This window comes from Bombus terrestris, chromosome 6 (genome assembly GCF_910591885.1).
Source record: "Bombus terrestris chromosome 6, iyBomTerr1.2, whole genome shotgun sequence".
Classification (NCBI taxonomy): Eukaryota; Metazoa; Arthropoda; class Insecta; order Hymenoptera; family Apidae; genus Bombus; species Bombus terrestris.
Window position 1 is genome coordinate 240,688 of NC_063274.1, and position 15,361 is coordinate 256,048.

The 15,361-nt window shown below is 43.5% G+C and overlaps 2 protein-coding genes across 7 annotated transcripts in view; one reads left to right on the forward strand and one right to left on the reverse strand.

Annotated features, from left to right (window-relative positions):
- Nucleotides 1–15,321, reverse strand: part of LOC100650750 (elongation factor-like GTPase 1) — a 28,271-nt gene extending 12,950 nt beyond the window's left edge. The window contains exons 1-4 of one of the 6 annotated variants that reach the window (XM_012319325.3): nucleotides 14,645–15,318; nucleotides 11,709–14,249; nucleotides 11,404–11,529; nucleotides 10,962–11,113 (exon numbers count right to left, since the gene is read on the reverse strand). In XM_012319325.3, the coding sequence (XP_012174715.1) occupies nucleotides 10,962–11,113; nucleotides 11,404–11,529; nucleotides 11,709–14,236 (2,806 nt within the window). In that variant the 5' untranslated portion in view covers nucleotides 14,237–14,249; nucleotides 14,645–15,318. Of the gene's footprint in view, nucleotides 1–10,961; nucleotides 11,114–11,403; nucleotides 11,530–11,708; nucleotides 14,414–14,644 lie in introns of those variants that run through there. The other 5 variants (XM_012319324.3, XM_003402896.4, XM_048406663.1 and 2 more) reach the window with 5 other exon arrangements.
- Nucleotides 830–11,491, forward strand: LOC105666870 (mucin-5AC). Its single transcript, XM_048406679.1, has 6 exons — nucleotides 830–1,140; nucleotides 3,648–4,473; nucleotides 7,719–7,973; nucleotides 8,833–8,983; nucleotides 9,166–9,288; nucleotides 9,427–11,491. Exons 2-6 carry the CDS (start codon nucleotides 3,733–3,735, stop codon nucleotides 9,543–9,545), a joined length of 1,389 nt encoding a protein of 462 aa, XP_048262636.1. The 5' UTR covers nucleotides 830–1,140; nucleotides 3,648–3,732; the 3' UTR covers nucleotides 9,546–11,491.
- Nucleotides 15,322–15,361: the final 40 nt, after the last annotated feature.

The window sequence follows — 15,361 nt, forward strand, 5'->3', positions numbered from 1 at the left end:
AAAGTTGTTCGTGAGAGAATAAATGTACGATCGCGTGTGGTACGAGTATCGTATGCATGTACGTACTTGGAAACTTGGAAGGAGAATAATGCTCGATATGCCCCCGGGGGAGGGGTAGGGAGGGTATAGGAGAGACGTGGATGCGGGAAAAAAGGAGAACGAAGAAGAAGAAGATGATGAAAATGGAAAGGAACATGGAAGGAAACGGAAAGGAGAAAGAAGAGAAACAGAGTATCGCGTAATTTCATTCTAATCAAGTTCCGGTATATTTATTTCGTCGAACCATCGGATTTTCACGTTGTCACGGATACCTTGTAATATTTTCCTGTAACGATTCGCGATTCTCGGTCGTCCGTTTTGGCACGCTCTGTTCACGAGAATGAAAACCGTGTATACATCGGTACGTTGTGAGTATTCAGCGGATAGGTAGTGTGTAGGTAGATGCGTCCGTCGATGGAGGAGCAAAGGAAGGTAGAGGATTGGCGGAGATGCAGCTTAGAATTCCACGCATAGTCGAGGGGTCTCTGGTTGGTTGGTAAGTGGGACTAGCCGGGACTCATAGGCAGCGTGTCTCCTACGAGGCTCACAGTCTTATTCGGAACTCTGAAACGCGTCCAAGCGCGGTGTTCTCTTACTTGTCCGAACAAGTTTTCTCGTTCGCACGTTCTTTCTCCCCCGAAATTCCGTGAAGTTAATTCGAATCAACGCATTCGATCATGCGTAAAAATTTCAGCAACACCGTCGTTTGATTCTGTCGGGACTCTATCGAGGGAGGGAGGGAGGGAGAGAGAAAGAGAGAGAGAGAGAGAGAGAGAGAGATAAACAGAGAGAAAGGAAGAGAGAGAGAGAGAGAGAGAGAGAGGGGAGAGACACGTTGCGTCGAATCGAACGAGAATCGATCGAGATCCGTTCGCCACTCTTTCACCAGGATCCGGTACAACGTTTGCATCGCGGATATTTTCGAGCATTTCTCAGGAAGAAAGATCGTCGCTGTTCTAACGCTGTTACAACGGATCAAGCTGCGAAGAATCGAAATCGTCAAGACTAGATCGAGGTTGGGCCGGGGGTCGGGGTCGAGGTCGAGACCCAGATCAACATCAAGATCTTGGTCGAAATCGAGGTCGTGCTTGGATGTGGAGGGTGAGTTCAGGGATATTTATCCCTGATATTCGATCGTTACCGTATCGTGATTACGCGTATTCCGTTCGGTTAGCCATTTTCTCGCTGTCAACGATCGCGAGATCGTAACGATAGAATGCGATCATCCGTTCGTTTGTCGGATTTTCGTGGATGAAAGAGAATGGAAGCAAGATGACATATAATCTCGATCGAAAAAGTACGCGTTTGACGAGTCGAAAGTAAGCTTTTCGAAATGCAGCCACGAATTCTCACCGATATTTCCCCTTTGTATTCCACGTGTTATTATAGTTGAAAACATTTTGTCAGGAAGAGAATGCGCGAGAGACAGGGAGAGAGAGAGAGAGAGAGTTGCGCTGCCGGTGCAACTTGCCAGATATATACACACACGTATATGTAATATGTATTATAACAGACACGCTTCGTTGTATTTGCAAAAACGAATAATTTGATTTGCGACGAATTTGCGATTTACGATTTCGACGGGTCTGCGACGCGTATCGTTCGTTACGTGTGTCGTGTGTCGCGAGTGGCGAGAAGCTGGCTAATTAAAGGTAAATCGTATCTACGTGCAAGTGTTCCAACGCGAGTCCCATTAAATAAGATAGATCGAAAGGTAGCCGATCGAGCGATCATATTTGACGTAGAGGATTTTTAAAACGTAGAGAAATAATCGAGACAGAGGCCGTGCTTTCCAACCGTTTAATTGAATTTAGGTCGTGGCGCGAGCCGTAGTAGTGTCTTGAAATTTACACGAGGAAAAATATCACCGTCTTAATGCGTTTAAAAGAAATGGAAAATGGAAAATGGAAAATGGAAAATGAAGGATGAAGAATGAAAAATCATAAGCAAACGAGGCGGCTCGAGTAAATAACGGTTTGGGTCGTACGTCGTAGCAAGTGTGTACCCTATATACAGGGTACGTCAGGCAATTGGCATCGGTTGGCAATATCTAGAATATGATAAGAGATAGGGAGAGAAATTATCGAGTTTTTGACTTTACTTTCTCTGCGAGTGCAACGATGCACCTTCTCTCTTGAATGCAATTGCATTTTTTCTCTTTTATTCGTATCGACTCTTTTCTCTACCTCTACGAAACACGTAACATTGACATATATATATATATACATGTCGTACAGCTTTACCAACGGTTTAAAGCGGTGGCTGGTTAAAATTGGTTTTTTAAAAGCGCCGCTCGTTACAATGGTCATTTTAATAACGATATAGCGACTTTTCGCGCGGACGAGTTCTCGTTTCGACGAGTCGATGGGAATAACAATAATAATAAATGCGTTGGATGGAAAGAGTACGTTTGCGTTTTTCGAGCGCATCGTTACGCTTGCAAAGAAAGCGAAGCGATATAGATGCTTTGCTATCTCTCGGCGAATTGGCAATCGCGGGACGCACCCTCTATACGTAATATACTATATTATTATATACGTAATATGTTAAATAGGTAGGTTAGCCGCCTCATTGAATTTTAGCGGTTGTTGCATGCCGCGGCCTTGAACACGCAAAGAAAGATAACGGCTCGCGAGAAACGTAACAGACGCTAACCTGATTTCACCGCATCCGCGTGGTGAATCGCATCGAGCTATAATTACCCACCGCGACACCCCGTAGCCACGCGTTTTAGCCGCTAACGGCGATGCAACGGCTAACCGGATCGTCAACTTGATTTCTTAAACGACAAAGCCTGATCCTCATAAATAATAAATATTACGTTATTAATGTAACGTATTTATGCCCGTATTTGTCAATATACATTACGTATTTTACATATTTACGCTTAGTTTAATTTTAAAGATTTTAAAGATAAAAAGCGCGACGAAAAGATGAAAGCAAGTGAAAAATTTGCCTATCAGAGAAAAAAAACAAAGAGACGGACAGAACAAGCATACGTACGTATGTACGACATAAGAAAGCAAACGCATAACGTTACGTTGCATTTCCTCCGTATAGTACCTTGCCACCGATACACGTAAATTTACCGAGGAAAATACCGATATACGTAAATCTCTCGAGAAAAATACCGATGCACGTAAATCTACCGAGAAAGATACCGTTAAGGGAGCTTCGACTTTCTCTCCGTACGTTTGTCATCTTCCTTCTTCTTCTTCTTCTTACTTTTCTCACTTTCTTCCCTTCTTCTACGCTCTTTGTTCTTTGTTCTTTTCGCTTAAGGAGACAAGCCGATGTTCTCACCGTGAAAGCTAGGCGAGGAGCGTGAGAAATGGGAATATCTGACTTTCTTTTTAATAGTTTGCATCTCCGATTCGTGCATTCGTTAACCCCGTCGTAACGATGAAACGCCAACACCGTAGGAAATACAAGTGGCAAATTTCGCCGCTTGCCGATTAACTCGATCGGTATACGGTTATCGAGTAATTGGACGAGTATACTTGTTAGGAAACTAAATGGTTTTGCCCTTGCTAGATAGATGGATAGAGAGAGAGAGAGAGAGAGAGAGAGACGACGTTCGTTGCTAATCGCGATCTCTTTATTTTTAGGAGATAACGGAAGAAAATCACGAAAGAGAATCGCTTTCTTTGATTTTTCTGTCTATTCGATCGATATCGGAGACACCGAAACGAAATGAAGCCGATCCAAGGTGCGATATGGTTGCTTCTATTGGCGGTTGGATGTATAGCTTTACCGGCGCAATTACAAGCAAATTCGAAGAATACGGCCAAGACGAAGCAAAGCAAGACGGCGTCGTTGCATTCGAGGGATGGCGGGTCTAACGATTCGGCAATTATACCGAACGGTAGTAGGAACATCGATGAGAACAGCATCGATGTTAACAACGATACCAAGATTACCGGTAACAACGACGTGGACAGCGTTACTCTATCGAAACCGCTTCCTCTCGGAATTTCTGCTACTATCGAGAACAACGCGGTGCTCGCATCGTCCCTACCGTCATCGCCATCAACCACGTCGGCATCGGTATCCACATCCACTTGGACGGATCATCCTCTCGCGGGAATGACGGAGTTGTCCCCGACGAGCGGTTCTTCGTCGCCGTCAATTAGCAAAACAGAATTTAGTTCGGCAACGACGAGCAACCGCGGAACCACCATGACCACGAGAGTCGCGTTAAATACCAGCACTTTTAATACCAGTTTGAGCGTGTTCCCTACCGAAGCCTCTTCGAGAACCATCGCCACCAATCGAGATACGGCTACCTTGCTATCCTCCTCGAAAAAATCCACCACGAATTCGAACGAATTTATCACCACTCCTGCTACGGCTTGGTCGAAGGAGACGCGAGAATCACCCGGAAAAATTCGCCCTCAAATCAAGCTGACGACAAACTACACTAGTCTGGCCGAGGTAAGTAAACGCCACTTTCTGACAAACTAACGAAAATAACGAGAGAGAAGCGGCACTTTGTTAGGAAAGACGCGTGGAAAGATTCGCGTGCAAGACTATCGGAAAACCTAAGAGGACTAAGCTAGAACGAAAAAGGATTGACTAACTTTGATTTTGCGATGGTTCTGATGCGGAAAATGGCTTGAAACTAGGTAAACACGGTATCGGTAGAGAGTATCGTAAAAATATTTCAATATCGCGGCACCCGTGTTCCATGCTTCGCGTTATCCTCCAGTTTTCTTGCAATCTGGAATTGGCGAGTAAAGGGTAAAAAGGTGATACGCGTTAGAGATACTTTGGCGAGATTAATCGATGCAGCAGAGATCGAAGAATTAATCGTGGTGCAGAAACGTGAAAGAAAAATGTTTCAAATCAGCCATACTACCTACTCGCTTCGTATACTTTTAAACGCAACAGATCGCGTTCGCGGAGCGTTCCACGTGCAAAGTATAACTGTTTAAGCTACGTATATACATAACTATGTTAGTACCGTAAGTACGCTGCTATAAAGCGGTTAGGTTGCACGGTTAAAGATGCGTTCCAGCTAAATCGTGCATACGCTCGGTTTGATAAAAATAAGCCGTGTTTCGTACGATCTGGTGTAACAACGCGATACGGTTACGATGGTATCTTGATTTGCTGATACACCGGCTTACGCAGTCCGTATTAAATAAAATGTAGAATTTTCGTCGAACGTCAACGGACGATAGATGACTGTTGGATTACCATATCGAGTCGTACAAAGCAACGTATGCTATGCCTCGGTAAAAACGCTGTGTGACGCGCACACTGAAACAACGATACCACGTAGCAAAGGAGAACATGGGAAAATTATACTTTTCGCAATTTCGCCTGGTTGGAAGATCGGAAACGTAAAAAAGGGGTCGTCTCGTGTTGAACTTTTCACGACTCGCTATTACCAATCGGAACGTTGGCAAGGCTTGAACGCAAACTTACCGCACGGTGCTTAACGCATTAACAAAGGGAGAGAGAGGTTTAATAATATCCGTTATTATTAAGATATATAGGCGTCATTTGTTGGAGAGAAACGATCGATAAATGGTAAAGTGGTAAATCGAGAAATTTCTTTCTTTTCCGCCTATTTCCTTGTTCCTTCCGAGAATTACCACGCTATTTTACAGCAATTTCCACGACTTTTTCGCTATTATTCTCTATCCCTTCTCGTCTCGATGCATCTTGATCGTCTTGATCGATCTTGATCGGTCTTGATCGTCGACGATGCATCCGGTAATTATTTTAATAGGCGTCGCTTCACTCGGCAAACGATTACCTACGAAACTCGTTTACATCCCACGAATTACAGTTACCGATAGATATCCGACATGATGGAAAGATCGACGATTACTCGTGCCAGCAAAGTTTTACTTTGTAAATAAGAAGAAGAGAGAAGAAGAAAATGTGCAACCGACGCGGAATTCCGGATGCCAAAGGTAACGACTAACGACTGTCTACTCGCGAGTTTGTCGTATGTTCGCGCGGATACACGTGCGTGTAGTCGATAAGAAGGGCTCGGTTTGTTAACGCAAACATCATCGAAGCGCTAGAGGTAGGTAACACGCTAAAGTCGTGTAACGAAACGACATCCATCGTAAATACAACAACAATTTCCGTTTCACCGTACAAGGAACGACGCGTAGCGAAGTAGTAAATGTGCTTCTCCTTCTTCTTAATTTCTTTCGCCTTTTTCCTTTCATCTTTCTTTCCGAAATGGTAACGTATCGAAGAAAGAGGAACGAGTCGCAAGAGCGGAGAATCCATTTTGCTTTTAATCGGCAAGCTCGATCGTCTTTCGTTCCGTTTGTTCGAACATTTGCTAATTGTTGAAAATTCGTTGCGCGTAATGGTGATAAAATAACCTAACGGTATACAAAGGAAGGGAAAGAAAGATAACACAGATGTATATTAAACGATAAATTAAACGATCGACGCGAGAATGCAAATAAAACATGAAAAACGAAAGAAAAGGAAACGTAGGCGAGGGTTCGGGATCGGTTCGAGTCGCTCGTGGCTTGAGCATTAGGTAAGAACGTAGGAAGAAAAAGGAGGCGCGTCGCGTTAACGTTAAAGCAGTTATTAACGTTAAGCAGGTTGAAAGGGTTCTGTATAGCCTGTATCATAGGTTCCAAGTCCACCAGTCTACCGTGTTTCGAGTTGTTCAACTTGAATATTCGCTGAATCAAGCACTGTTCAAGTTTTTTTTTACTAAATTGTCACGCGAATCGTATTGCTCGCTTTAGCATTTGAAAAGGAGGGCGAGTGTTCATGACCGTGACGCGCTAGTGGATCGGCCGATGTTAATATCGGTAGTGGAACGTGACGGTACCAAAAGAAGCAGAAAACATCGAAAAGGAAAAGAGCAAGAAGAGGTTAGATAAATGCGGAGAATCGAATAGCGTTACTACACCGGTCGCTGAATGTTACGTGTTACGTTGGCGCGGTCTTGTGCCCGAGCGGATACCGATCCGACTGTAATCATCGAACGAGAACGATCGTGATACGATAGCGGTGGGATCGAACGAACGGTCAAACTTTGACGATACGGGACAATCGTCACGGTGACGAGAAGCTGATCCGATTATACAGAATCTAGGCTAGACCGACGGAAAATTTCATCGACAGAATCACGATTAGCCCATCGATTGCGAAAGTATACCGTGGCAGCGACAGTAGCGTAGGGAAAATGTCAACTGTCGATCGTACGACCGATCAATGGACAGATTCTTCGAAGTTGGCAAATAGAAAATCGACGTTGAAATTGGCACGGGCACGGGCACTGACTCTGACTCTGACTCGGTGTTCCTGCAATTGTATAGGTAGCTGTAGTAATATTATCGTGTTATTCCTAATGGAACCGGCAAGTTTGTGGTTCACGAGAACCACCAAGAATCACGATCGTGGATTCACGACTCGGCAAAATTAGATTTCGTTTCTTTCGTTCTCTCGTTTAACCGCCGCGTTCCACGTTCTTAGCGCAGTCGCATCGTTTCCTTCTCTTTCCTTCTCCTCTTGCCCCTTTTACGCGTTTGTGCGATCGTTACGCTCTAAACAGGCGATTAATAACAGGCTAGATCGAAAGTACTCGAACGACGAGTGTCAGCACGCGACGTATGCATAGAGCAGGGCTTACTCGAAGAGTAAGCGAAAGAAGCAGGAATAAAAGCGGCGGTTATTTGGTCGATTTGCAGACAGGAGTACGACTACCGGAGGGTGCGAGCGCAGCTCTGGCAAAACCAACCAAGTATCATTACTATCCGCATAATCAGCACATCTACTTGTTGCCAGAATGCGCTGTTCAGCAGGTTTGCAATGCGGTCTACGTTAGACTCAACTTTACCCAGCCTCTGTGCGCTTGTCCAGGAAGATACCGCGACCCTTGCAGCGCCTCTCTCGACAGCGACGATCTCCACACTACGGAGCTGGTCACCGACCCTCGAACCAAGGTTAGTCGCCTTGCCTTCTATCCGCTTTACTACTCCTTTATTCCCGTGCTTGCTACGCGTACCTTCTCTCCAGTCAGATGTTTCTTCTTCTCGTTACGCTTCTCTCGTTACGCTTCTCTCGTTACGCTTAACGTAACGTAACGTGACGTAACGGAACGGAAGAAATCGATTCGATCTTTCGAATCGTATTTTCTAAACGCGTTGCCTACTTGTCGTCGTAATATATGCAAAAATACGAAAAGTAACCGATTTACCGCCGACGATTAAACAGAGTCGGCCGGCGCGTTATAACTTGTCCGAACATATCCATCGCTCGTTACTCGTAATACGCGGTCGTTATATCGATCGTAAAACTACAAAATCTCGCCTACGCGTTAACTAACAATCTCCCATTATTTGCCTTTCTTTAATAAATTGCATTTATTTACACGTAACGTCTATTCGGTTGGCGAATCCTTTCCCTTCTTCTTACGTCCTCCGGCCCTCTCGCTCTCTTCTTTCTCATTAACAACGCGGGTCAACGTTATACGACGTTAAAAATTCAAAGATCCAAAGAGTATGGTAGGTGTGGTCCGGTTACGTCGGATCGAAGCAGATTGTACCGTAGGAAGGACGAAAGTCGGCGATACGAGAGAAAAAGCGATCGCGGATCAGAGAACGCGCTGAGAATTCAAGAAACGGCGATCGTTCGCTTTCAGCCAACGTAATAACAATTTTTCCATTTAAGACGAAATTATTCGACCGCACCGACTAACTGATAAACGCGTGATATTACGCTCGCGTATATATAAAAGTATTCGTAGTGGAAAGGGATGATAAAGGTGGATGGCACGCTGATCTAAAGTTAGTCGATTTTTAGGCCCTAACGTTGGTGAAAACGTGCGAACCAGTGGCGGAAATGCGCGAATGTAGAATACCGAGGGACTGGTCTCTTCTCGCGCTACAAAACGTGCGAACGGGAAAGTCTCATTACCTCGTGATATGTCGCTGTCCCGATGCCAACATATTGGGTACGTATGTAAATGCGAAAAGCGGTATAATCGTGCTAGAAAAAAAAACTAAACGAGCTTGTACGTATCGTACAAGCGATTAGCGGTTACATTACGACAGATCGGTACAACTGTTCGAGTTCGACTATCTATACATCTTGTACGCTTCCTATGGATCGTTGATTATATATGATACGTTGTAGAGGGTCCTATGAGTCACGACCAACCAACATATGCCAGTGTACCAGGGATTCGGGTTTACGGGATGATGTGCGTGCAAGGAAATCGAAAAGGTCGACAACTGCGGTATACCCGCGCTCTTTCAGGTATTTCCTCTTTGAAAATCTGCATAGATGTTTGCACGAATATTGGAAATATCGATGATCAACGCCGCTGCTTGTTGGCTGCTGGCTCCGATCATCCACGATTAACACGATTTTTGTCTGACTATTCGTTCCTTGCAGATCGTCTCCAACGAGAAATGGTCCAAGATTCTCACAATGACAGAGAAAACGCGAACGAACGATTGAACTTTCCATGGTACAAGGTACAACAACTTATGGATATAGCTGTTTGGGACTAGATTCGTTGATTAAACAAACAACTTTCGACGATACGATCAGCGACACTATGCTTAGCGGCGTATCCTTCTATTTATTCGTTATAAGCGTTTCTCTCTCTCTCTCTCTCTCTCTCTCTCTCCCTCTCCCTCTCTCTGCTTCGCTTCGCCCTCAATTTATTTATCGATTCGTCCGTTTCTTACGTTTATTTATATATATATATATATATATATATCATACGTATCTAGATGCATATGTATATCTATCCCTACCGAGGCACGTTTATAACATCGAGTCCGACACCGTGAAACAACGAGCAGATCGCGAAAGCTGCGTGTATTGTATCCTTTCGTACGTTTGTCTGTTATAATTTCGACTACACCGCGTGATTCTACGTAACGATCGAACGTAATCAGCGTTAAATATTACATTCCTAGTATCGTCGTCGCTCAACGTGTCACTCTCTTTCCTTTCCTTAAATCCTCGAACGAATTCGACCGTTTACTCGCGTTACTACCTTCTGTATTCCGTGTAGTAACAAAAATAGTAGAATAACACCGAATGCCAAACGTATCGTACGATGAGCGGAAAATTATAGTTGGTTGACCGTTTATCCGATTAGAATAACGAATTAATCGTACGAATACTATCGTCTCCGTCTATGGTGAATCTATGGCGAATCTATGGTGAATCTATGGTAAAATTAATGAAAAAATCATTTTATCTTTAATAAATATGTTACGCAATTCTGTAAGATAGACTCGCGAATACAAGCATCGATCACAGATTACGCGGCAACAAAAATATCGTAAATCTCGTAGAGAACGTTGCGAACGAACATCCCCGCCTCTTTCTATATTCTACGAGAAGAAGCGTATCGTGTTAAATTAAAAAATATTACGTCGTACTGTACGGATTACGATCGCGTGAATCGTACTTCGGGTGAATTCACGTTGAGAAAGAAGTGGTGAGAAGAGATCGTGCCGAATAAATTATTCCGTTTGAAATCCTACAGAAACGAAACATACAAATCGAACGATACAAACCAGATTTTTTGATAGTAAAATATTCTGTTATTCATTTTTTACCTAATCCTTTGTACGCGCGCGTTGTGTGCGTGTGTGTGTGTGTCGCGCCCAACGTGTGATCTGTTTAGGTTTCTTTTAAGAAATTCTTGTCTCTTTCGAGAAAGAGTATCGACGCCTCGTTAAACCATCTCGACGTTTTGCAAGCATCGTATAAACGACCGTATATCCGAAAAGTTGAGAATAAATGTCGCGGCGGATAGTCGAAGCGAACGAAAGGCGACAAAGTATTTCACGATACGAAAATTCGACGATATATCCGAATCAACGTAATAAGGATACTCGTCTTTCCATTTCATCCGGCCTGCTTCATCCACCCAATTACTCGTTAAATGAAAACAAAATCAAACTTACCCAGTACGTCCGAATTGACTAGGACGCTGCAGCTATACATCGGAGTAACTAATCGAGGGTGTCTCGAATTAAACGCACGACGGCAAGCTTCTTTGCATGCTGACATCAAATGACCACCGTCCATCTGTCCTTGATTCTGGCTGCCATTTTCGCTAATAACATAGGTTTTTATTTTTCAAACGATGTTCGATTTTATTAGCTGATTAGACGTTGAAACGTTAAAACGCAACGACGCGAGGAAAATGCAAGCACGAAAGGTGAGAAAAGGAAAGAGACGATACGTAAAAGGAAACGACGACGGGTTAAAAACGTACAACGTGTAAAGTAACGCGTATATGGTACGTACACGATGCTTGTGAAATTGAAGCGTTAATTTCGTTTAGTTTGTTCGTTCGACTAATTTAATACGCAATATGAAGCTTTACCCGAAGAAGCGATATACCTTTGTGAATCTTGATTATTAATTTCCCACTTTTTCACGACGAAACAGACACCCATCATAGGCTCTTCGCAGAGAGGTCCGGCGAGCGTCGCTAGTTGAAAACCATTGATCATGCTGCTCTCGTAACTAGATAATGGCGGATAACATCGATGATAATAACGTGTCTACTTTGTTCGAATAGATATAGTTAATGTCGAAGTATTTTGTCGATCAACGAAAGAAAAGAAGAAAGGAGAAGGGGGGTGGGGTTGGGGACCTGAAAGGTTACCAGCGTACTAGTCTTCGTCGTATCGACGATTACTTACGGAGCACGTGGATCCATAGACTTTGAGTGGCTTTCCCAAAATTTCCTCTGCTTGTAATCAGTTTCGTTCAACAAGATATTAGGTCCGCAGTTTCGCGGCCCGAACGACCATATTTTGTCTAACGCGTCCTTTTCCCCCGCTTCTCGAAACGCACTGGCCAACTCGTTTCTCAACGATTCTAACGCGCGTTGCTTCCTCTCCGACATCGAACGTAACGATTCCAATTCGCCATCGATCGTAATCTTTTCAATATCTTTCTGCTCTTTTTCCGAACCCGATCTACCATAATGGTGATAGAACGCCTTTATTAAATCGGCGTTCTTTTCCAAGATCTTGGTTACTTTATCGGGCAAAGGTCTCGCATCGATTTCAAAATAACACTGTCGATTCGCCGTCCAAGAAGCAAGACTAACGTCTTCGGATTTCTTCTCGATCGCTTCGTTCACCATATCGACCTTCGGCGGAGGCACGACCGTCTCTCTAAACGGTACGATAGGCTCCGACACGTTTACATCGACTTTCGCGTAACATAACTTTAAATCTTCCAAACATCTCTCCAAATGCACTTCTCCGGCGGTGCTTAATACAATTTCTCCGGTCTCTTGAATGTGAACGATGGCACAGGCATCCGCCTGATTAAGCAGTTTTAATCCATTGATCAACGGTTGCAAATCGTTCGGATGTTTCGGCTCCAGTGCCACTCGCATTATCGGTACACCGAGCGAAGTCAACTCCGAGAAAGATGGACAAGCGATGGTGGTGGAAAGCGTTGCCGTTTTTAATACGTAATCCTCCAAATCGCCGATTCCGAATACGTTACCAGCAAATACTTTGTTGGTCGGTTCTAATTCTCTACCCATTAGAAGGTACAGTTTTCGTATGGTAACTCTTGTCACGTGTCTTCCGGGCTTCGAGCTTCTCAACGCCGCGTCCTCGTCTATCGGTACCAACTCGCCTGCTCCTTTCAATATTTCACGCGGATCGTGTTTCGGTCCTAGAACATACACGACACTTCCCTCTTCCAGACATCCAGAATATATTCGAGCGAACGCTATTAACGTAGTTTCCGAGTGTTCATCTTCTACGCGGATTTCTTCGGACATCGAAACGCCACTATTCGATCCTCCACTACCGTCGCTCGGATCATTCGCGTTCCGTCGCGCCTCTCCGACTTCCTCCATCGATCGTTGCTCCTTAGTCATTTTCTCCGCGTGCTTCGTTCGTGCCATTTCCCTTCGTTCAGCCAACTGTTCGGCGGTCAACGGTTTTGGTTTATTCTCCGGCAACATCTTCTTCTCTACCGGAAACATTTTTGAAATGAATGCAACGACAGGCGAACGAGGGGAAGGATCGCAGGCTAAAAACGTTTCCTTCAATCGTTGCGTTTCCTCTGGCAATGTAGAGAAATCAAAGTTTCCGCTGAGCAAACGTTCTACCTTTTCCGAGGTTAAATTATCCGGTGCTGGAATTATGTCGCATACGGCGTCGAGACACGCGCGAGCCAGAGGTAGCCATTGAGAACAGACCGCCTGTAATTGAGCCTTAGCATCCGTGTGCCTCAAATCCCTGTTTGTCAATTTTATACCCAATCTTTCGGCCATCCACGCTACCTTGTCTTTATCCTTGCGAACGGTTATCGTTTCGTACAGAGACCAAAGGTTATCCAATATAAGTTGAACGAACAGAGGTTTCTTCGCTTTCTCTTGAGCTCCTCTCATTATTCTCTTTGTCTTGGTGTTTACGTAATAATCTCCCCAAAGCGTCTTTGACAGAACCTTTTCGCTGAAGCCCAATTTCGCCGAAAATATATTGGCAAATTCTTTAACACCGAATCCCCAGCCATCCGTAGCACTGCAAAATAAGACGTTACCTTGCTCCGGAGAGAAATACAACGTAGAGTCGTCTATCTCTTCTAGTACCGACTGCCAATCCGCTATACTCCTTTCAAACATGCTCTCCGTCGCTTCCTTTTTCAACTCTTCCTTTTCTTCCCGTTCCATCATGTCACTGGCAAATAGCTCTCCCATTACAGCATTCACCTGTTCTAAAACCTGCGTTAAATGCACGTAAGCATCCAACGGTGACAATTTCATTTCTGTAATTAATCTGTCTATTTTGTTCAATAATAAAATTGGTTTTAAACCTTCTGCGTAAGAAGTGGACAAGACGCTCCGCGTTTGTGGGCACACACCTTCTACCACGTCGATCACGATAATAGCACCGTCGCATAGTCTCACAGCTGTGGACACTTCGGAAGCAAAGTCCACGTGTCCCGGAGAATCGATTAAATTGATGGCGCATTCTTGATGATTATGCTTGTGATAAAGAGCGATGCAGCTTGATTTCATCGTAATTCCTCGAAGTTGCTCGTCGGGACGGCTGTCCAAGTATCGTAATTTACCCGCAAGCTTATTAGAGATGATTCCATTGCTAGCAACCAGAGAGTCTGCCAAGGTAGTTTTACCATGATCTACGTGAGCTAATATACAGATGTTTCGTATATTAGCTGGTTCCCTTTGAATTTCCATTAATTTTTCTGCACTGATAAACCGCATTATGCGATTAATTGCGCCGATTCTATAATTATGATTAATTTACAAGCAAATGTAAATGATACGAATGTTCAAAGTATCGATAAACGTGCATATATAAAATACAACGTGGATAATAAGCCGAAGTCTTGAAGATCGTGCGAAACGACGTATCTAAGTACAAGAGAAAGAAATTTCGACGTACTATATATTTTCTTATGTATGATGCGCTTACGAATATGAATATAAATATAAATATATATATATATATATAAATATATATATATATATATATATATATATACACAAACACACACACACACACGCACGCAGATATACATATACATATACATATACATATATATATACACACATATGCATATATATGTATAGTTATATACACACCATAAAAATTATGGTAAACACTATTTCACTTTATTTTCTTTCCACAATACATAGCGTGCGTTAAACAGAATGATGTATCGTAGCTTTGTCGATCGTCGTCGTGTTCCACAACATGCCACTCGTTTCGGTTGCTTAATCGGTCGCAACACGAGTAGTTTATTGGCCAACGATTGACCGTTGTAAGTATCTGTCTTTTTATTAATCCCTTCAGACATATATTCGATAAAGGAAAAATGGTTTTCACACTTTTCCTCGCGTTCATAGGTTAGGATCATTAATGAAGTATATCGTTTTGTGTCTCGATCAATTACTTTCTACGATTTCTCGCCACCCTTTGCAAAAGGCTAAACCTTCCGCATCAATGCATTGCTTGTTTCGGCCAGCAAAGAGATTCGGCTAATGAAAAACGTATCGAAATGTTAGTGTACACCAAGAATCACGTATCTGAACGTAACACGTGACGTCGGATAAATATTCCAATTACTTTCAACGCACGCAATTATTTTTATTGACGAATAACGAAGATCGCTTGCAAACAATCGTAGTTGACCAATACTATCGGCAAAAATTGATCAAAGCCGTTAAAATATCACGGAAGAAAACTTCGGTTATAAATCGTCTGTTACTTGTTATATAACAAGTGCACACGCGCACATGGAATACGACTTTGCGCCATCTCTGATCCTCCTCCTCGACTACCTACTGTGGCGATCGACG